The 7,457-nt window shown below is 42.4% G+C and overlaps 1 protein-coding gene across 6 annotated transcripts in view; it reads right to left on the bottom strand.

The window, feature by feature from the left end:
- Positions 1 to 340: 340 nt before the first annotated feature.
- SPAST (spastin) overlaps positions 341 to 7,457 on the bottom strand; it is a 72,423-nt gene continuing 65,306 nt past the window's right edge. For all 6 annotated transcript variants that reach the window (XM_074948963.1, XM_074948962.1, XM_074948958.1 and 3 more), the window contains one exon: positions 341 to 3,934. In XM_074948963.1, the coding sequence (XP_074805064.1) occupies positions 3,812 to 3,934 (123 nt within the window). In that variant the 3' untranslated portion in view covers positions 341 to 3,811. The remainder of the gene's footprint in view (positions 3,935 to 7,457) is intronic.

Genomic DNA, 7,457 nt, shown 5'->3' with positions numbered 1-7,457 from the left:
AAGTTAAATTCCCAGGCTTCTGCCCTAAGCCCTAGATCACACATTCTCCTAGCTTCACAAAATAACCAATTTCCCCAACCTTTACTATCTTCGTTTTTGTAAGTCTGGTCACTCAAAAAATATGGAGAGAGAATTTTATCTAAGCAGGAGTCAGCTGAGCAGCTTTAGCAGCGCTGAGCCATGTTTTCCTTGCATTTTCAGAGCTGTTGGCTCAGCCCACTGGGATTAAACAATCACTCAAAATCACAGTTTCCACTTTTTTATTTGTAATTTAGCATGATTTTGAGGTAATCACACATTCAATTTCAGCACATTATTTAATTAGGAAATAGCACTTCGGTTTACATTAGCTTTTTAAATGAATCATGTCCCACAGTAACTAAATATATGAGGTATATACACGTTCCCCCTCAGCTTCCCCCCTGACCCCCAAGTGATCTGGTATTACATCAGAAAATCTTAAACGCCATAGCTATTTAATAAGCTTTGGATTTATCAGAGGCTCTTCGTTTTGGACATTTTATGTAACAAAACTGACAGAGAAACGGTAAAAACAAGACAAATTGCAACATTTTATTGTAGGGCAACCAACACTGTGAAACTAAAGCTATGTGACTGCTCACCATGCTTTTATACATACATTTTTCCTTTATCAATAGAAGGACATAGCTTAATACTCCATAGCAATGTTTATAACATTTCAGAAACCAAACATTCACGAAAGGACTCTTGAATACAAGTCTCAGAGCAAAAATATAAGTAACCTCACTCCAGTTTGAGTCATCAGGTAAATCTGCTGCAAACAATTATATTTTTTTGTCTGCACCTTTGGTTTTTGTAACTCTGGGTTATGAAAAGTGGCCTCTTGACATGGCTCAACTTTTTACTCATGTGGAGGACCAAAATCTGAAACACTCCACTATATCTGAGGTCCTCTGTTAGGTGAAGGACTAGATTAAAAAAAGGAGTCCTCCCACTAGTCATCAAAAAATGACTGGCTTTCTGTAGTATCTTGACCTTGAGTGACAGAAGCCAGTTTTTTAAACTCAAACTCTGTGCGCAGAACCTGGATGGAGCCACTGGGCAAGCAAGAAGGAATGGCTGACTTGAAGATAAGGCAGACCCATTCTCCTATTCAGGCCCATTCCCAGGACTCCAGTCTGCTCACAAGGCATACCTGTAGTGAGAGAAGTCTGCAAGAATGTGCTACAGTACCGGGCGGCACTTTTGCCTGGTCTCTTCCAGTTCTGTGCTCTGAGAAAATGCAGTGCCTAATTGCTTGAGAAAAGGTGTAAAAGGGGTCAGTGACCTCTCTGGCTGTACAGCAGAGATTAAGGAACTAATCCTCTTCCCCTCTGATGCATATGCATGTTTAAAGTTTCTCTATGACCCTAGCTAATAATGCTTCATCATCCAGGTGTTTTCCATTAACCGGTGATCCTTACACTTCAGGTGGAACATTATACTGCTGATGAGCACTTATTTAAATTTGACACTACTTATAAAACATGAAGGAATGGACTAAAAGAAAAATTTAGATTGGTTAGCAGAAAAAAGAAAAAAAGACTATAAAGATATCTACAATAAAAACTATTTACTTAAAGTAGTAATTATTGCACCATAAGGTTCTTGAGACAAGATTACACAATTTCATGGAAAGAGAAATGAGGGGTCTTAAGAGGTCTGACTAGTTAACCAAGAGGTATTAACCAAGAAGTACTATCCAACCTTAGTGATGAAACCTATGACTGAATTACCCAGCAGTGCAAAGCAAGTGCTTCAAAATTCTAAGGCAGAAGAGAACCCAAAGTGGTTAAAAGTCTCTTTAGAAAGCTGAGGCATTGAAATCCTATAATGCTACTGGCAGTGGCTACCTTTCCAAGCAGTCCTGAGAGGTGGATCAGGTGACCAGAACTCACATACCTTAATTATGTATGACACCACATAGTTGAGAAACTTTGATTAGAAAGCTTCAAGAGTGCAAACTGGTTATACTCTTTAAAAGGCATTTCAGTGTAACAGTGCCTCTATTTCTTATCACCTCCTATTGCCTTATTTGATTTTTGTAATATTAAGCCATCTCTGCAGTTTTTCAAACAAGAATAGAACAATCATGTTTACGTCTCTGAACAGCTGACAGTTTCTGCTGTTATATACTTCCCAATATTGTGCAATGGATAAAAGAGGGCTCTGTTGTAGAATTGTAAGCACCCTAGTTCTACATCAGCTAGTTCCTTTTATAGCTAAACCTATAAGATCAACTGTCCTCAGTGTTTTGAGTGCTCCATTCCTGAAGCAGTAAGAAAAGTATTTTAATGACAATCTTAATAGAAAACTCAAGTTTCCAGTTTCTGAAGAAAAACTATAAACAAGCTGTATAAACAGATTTCTTAAACAATTACTGACAGTAAAAATCCATGCACTATTTTTGTAGCAAAATCTTCACAAGTGTGGGGTGGTTTTCTTTGTTTTTAGTTACTGAAGAAAAAAATATGTTTTTCAAAGCTGTCACAGGATGCCTTCCTACAGACCTTTTCTCATGATGTTTTAAGCATAGTTTAGCTCCACAGTAGTGTTTGTAAACAAAAATGTTGCCCATATGCAGTACAGGCCAAATATGCATTTCCCTTTACTACAGTAGTTAAAGACCATGATTTAAGTGTTTCTATTTACTACAGTAGGTCACTTATTTAATAAAAATTCAGGTGTTTATTTTAAAGAATGTATTTTACTTTTTAAAAAAGATCAGTTGAGTTTATTTTAGATTTTAGTATACAAACCAAAGCACATGAAAAGGTATAAAAATGTTAGTGTGTGCTATGTATTAAATATCTAGCCACTTATTTTAATGCTCTCCTCTGTAGATTAAAAAAAGCAAGGACCAGAATGGAAACTTAACTAAAAGTTTAGTTATTGTAAATAGAAATGAATACAGAGTAGAAACACTAGTTCTAAAACTTCACAATTTGACAGAATCATTTATTCTCTCCAAAATCAGTTGGGCTTCAAGTAGAAGTTAACACACCATAAGAATAAACCAACATTCTACAGTGGAAGCTTTACAAATGAATTAAAGAAAAATACTGCTGGCAAAAATGGCTTAGTATAGCAATTCTATAATGTAATAATTGTTAATTTCAACTGGTTTGATAGGATTTTTGCTGTTCTGCTACCAAAGGTCTTTTTTTAAAAACTGTTCTGTGAACTGTATGGCCACACTATAACCAGACAAAAGACAAGGTAGTAGCAGACCAGCTGCTTTCCATTTGGATACTTTTTTTTTCTTTTAAATAATGCTAATTCCCAGTGCTGTTCTTCCTGTTGCAGAGGGAAATGGTTTATTTGGCACAGTATGGATAAAAATATTAAAAACTGAAACAAAAATTTACAAAGTTCCAGTTAGAAGTTAGTAGTTACCAGGAAGAGAGCAGAAAAAGTAAATGTCATGAGACAAATTTAAAAAAACAACTAAGGGTATAAATCTTTCAACTGTCAATACAATTGGACCTTATATCGCCAACAAAATACACAGATTAATATTCAGACCATGATTAGATTGCTAGAAGTCTTACCCCAGGTCTTATTGTGCTTTAACTTACATGCCCTGTGAGTAAATCCTGACTAAAAAGGCACGGAGGCCTTAATCAACTTTTCACATTGTATAATTTTCTTTTTCAAATCAATCAATCTCAAGTTGCCAGTGCAGATATTTAAAGATCTGTGGAGTCCTGTAAACTCTGGCTGCATTCCCGGTCTGTATCAATCGCTCATTGCAGGCAGCACTGTCTCCTCACTTTTACACAGCAGTTCTTCAAACTGTAGTATCACCAAAGTCCTTGTTCCAACGAATATATGCATCCAGGGTTTGAGGGCTCAAACTGCGCTTTATCTTCTTCAAAGACTCGGTGAAATCTGACAATCTGATATTCCTCATCTAGACAAAAAATGAAAGGCATTTTAAGACCATGAATGTGTTCACGTGTCATGTGCTTACTCAATAAATGAAGGCTTTGGACTTGACTTTCAGAGCAATACAATATAAATGGGTGCTAAATATTGGGTTTGTGTAACCAAGATAGAGTTAGATTACAGTGAGAAACACAGGTAATACAGCAATGAGCTGCCAAAATCTTAACAACTGGTTCCCTATAAAAAGTTCTGATTTAAGGGCTATACCCCAGTATGTATTTTTTGTACCAACACGGTTACCATACGTCCCTATTTTCCCAGGAATTTTTAAATTTTAAAAATTCCTCCTAGACGGCAATTTAAGAACCAAAAAGCCAGACATGCCAGGGAAAATACGGATGTATGTTAACCCTGCCTGAAGTTTTTTTTTAAAAAGATGGGCCTGAACTAGAAATGAGCTCCGTTTCACATGTGTGGGTCCCCGCCACTCCCTGGGGTGTGCTAGGGTGACCAGATGTCCCGATTTTATAGGGACAGTCCCGATTTTGGGGTCTTTTTCTTATATAGGCTCCTATTATCCCCCACCCCGTCCTGATTTTTCACACTTGCTCTCTGGTCACCCTAGGGTGTGCACGTGTGTGGGTCCCAGCTGCTCCCTGCCCCCCTCATTGAAGCAGGTGTGCAGGGTTACTGTCCTGGGAACTGCAGGGCACCAGTGGATGTGGGGCCAGCTGCAGACAGGGGCGTGGGGAGCTGGCTAGAGGCAAGGGGGTGTGGGGCTGGCTGCAGGCAGGCCAGGGGGTGCGTGCGGCAGGGGCTGGCTGCAGGCAGGCCAGGGGGTGCGTGCGGCAGGGGCTGGCTGCAGGCAGGCCAGGGGGTGCGTGCGGCAGGGGCTGGCTGCAGGCAGGCCAGGGGGTGCGTGCGGCAGGGGCTGGCTGCAGGCAGGCCAGGGGGTGCGTGCGGCAGGGGCTGGCTGCAGGCAGGCCAGGGGGTGCAGGGGTGGCTGGAGACGGGGGCTGGCTGCAGGCAGGGCAGGGGGTGCGTGCGGCAGGGGGTTCAGGGGTGGCTGGAGACGGGCTGGCTGCGGGCAGGGTGGTGGGTGCTCACGGGGAGGGCGGCTCAGAGCAGCCCGAGCAGCAGGATGCAGCCCAGGCCCAGCAGAGCAGCCAGGGACCCACCAGGCAGCAGCGGGAGCCCCAGGGCCAGGGGTTGGGGAGCAGTAGCAGCAACAGGGCTCGTGCCCAGGGCCAGGCAGCAGTCCACATGGCTCCTGCACCGCAGCGCCCCCGGCGGCCAGAGGCAGAATTACATCACTTCCTGGCCAGAGCCCATCAAAGCCTCAGCGCCCCCTGCAGGGAAGCGGGTTAACAACCAGTTCTAAAACTGCTTCAAAATTTAACAACCGGTTCGTGCGAACTGGTGTGAACCGGCTCCAGCTCACCACCGAGGTAATACACTATACAAAAATTTGACCATTCTAGATCACAAGAGACTTAAAATAAAGTGAAATGTTATTATTTTCTATTCCACTAGGTGGTGCTAGCCAATGCATGTGAGGGGCCTTGGTCCAATCAGAGTAGTTCATGGTGTTTTTTCCACAGATAACAGGATTAAAATGTCATATTATTCAGTGGGGGTTTTGTTGTGTAATGTCCCCAGTCCACAGAGGGGACTCACTCTCCAAAATTACATTAGGACATAACTTCAGAACATTGCTCTAAGGCAGGGGTTCCCAACCTTGGTTCGCAGCTTGTTCAGAGTAAGCCCCTGGTGGGCCGTGAAATGCTTTGTTTACTTGAGTGTCTGGAGGTACGGCCGCTCACAGCTCCCAGTGGCTGCTTCCCGCAGCTCCCATTGGCTAGGTACAGCGAACTGCAGCCACTGGGAGCTGCGAGCGGCTGTACCTGTGGACGCTCAGGTAAACAAAACGTCTCATGGCCCGCCAGGGGCTTACCCTGTACAAGCCACAAATCAAGTTTGGGAAACCCTGCTCTAAGGAGTCAAAAGAACAGTCAGGCTATAAAGAATTATGTGCTAAGAACTGGGAGGCAGAAGTTTATTAAAGGAAGGGTAAAATAGTGTAGGCAAGTTTTCAGATTGCCAAACAAAACAGTTTCTACATCTTGGGAGACTGAAAAGCTGTCTAAGTCTTTGAGCCTAGTAAACAAATCACTAAGACTTTGTTCTAAACTGCCCTGCAGTTTAGATTGCACAAACTAAAAGGCTCTTAGTTCACATTAGCATACTCCTCTTCAAAAAGGGCTGAGTTTAGTTTGCATCTGCAACATTCACTCGGGAAAGTTACAGCGCAGCGCTTTGGTCATACCACTGTTCACACCCACAGTAGGCCTTCGGTGCAGCACAGACAAACCCTACATGAATACACACATTACAATCTCAAAAGCTCCACATTTCTTTGGGCCTAGTGTTTGCTGGTGCAGCCAGATGTGTCACAGTGACAACAGACAAAGAGAAATACCATGGGGAAAGGGGCTGCAGCAGATTTCTTTTTTTAAATATACAGTCAAATCCTATGACAACAAGGCATTCAGCTAGGTGTAGAACAAATCCACAATCCAAGAATGGCTGGCTGAGTACTATTAATAGGTAGAGTACATACAAATGCATCACATCTATATGGGCCCCCTCTGATTGCTGCTTCTGCTTACCCTGTCAGAGGTAAGTCTTTAGAGACATGGGCAGAGATCACCTTACAAATACAACACGATTGTGGGAGTCCCCTATGTCTCAGGGTGACCCACATCTCTTATATGGGCTTCATCTCTTTACAAAAGTTTGGACAACAAGGCTGTGGGATGTTGCACTCCATGTGTTTTATGGAAATATGCTTATGAGTGTGAATATGATGTAAGTGGAATATGCTTTATGCAAAAGGTCTCTTGCAAGGTATCATAATAAAGGTATAACCTACTCAATATATTCCTCCTATTTGTATGCATGCATCATTCTTGTACCTGAAGCTAGAAATATGAAGTATAACTGAGGTCCTATTGTAATTATGCAAAGTGTGGGCCATTAATGGTTTAGAATCTTGATGGCTCCCATTGACTAGGACAATTGGTTGTAAATGGTTTATTTACCTGCAAGCCTTCCTGTGTACTTGTTGGCCAGCCCAGGAAGAATGGAGACTAGGGGTCTTACAGGTTTCAGAGTAACAGCCCTGTTAGTCTGTATTCGCAAAAAGAAAAGGGAGTACTAGTGGCACCTTAGAGACCAACCAATTTATTTCAGCATAAGCTTTCGTGAGCTACAGCTCACTTTATCGGACATGCTCAAATAAATTTGTTAGTCTCTAAGGTGCCACTAGTACTCCTTTTCTTTTTAGGGGTCTTACAGTGACATCTGACCATGTCACATGATACTGGAATACCTCTTAATCCTTGTACTTTTCCACTGATGAGACGGGGGTGGGGACAAGCACAGACAAAAGATTCCCACCTTGTGCCAAAGCTATAAAAGGGGGTGGAGCAGGACAAAAGGGGCTGCCAATCATGAGAAAACCCCTGCTTACCACCTGAGATGTCTGC

Source organism: Natator depressus, chromosome 3 (genome assembly GCF_965152275.1).
Source record: "Natator depressus isolate rNatDep1 chromosome 3, rNatDep2.hap1, whole genome shotgun sequence".
NCBI lineage: Eukaryota > Metazoa > Chordata > Testudines > Cheloniidae > Natator > Natator depressus.
The sequence above is the reverse complement of the archived record's forward strand: the minus strand, read 5'-3'. Positions and strand labels throughout refer to the sequence as shown.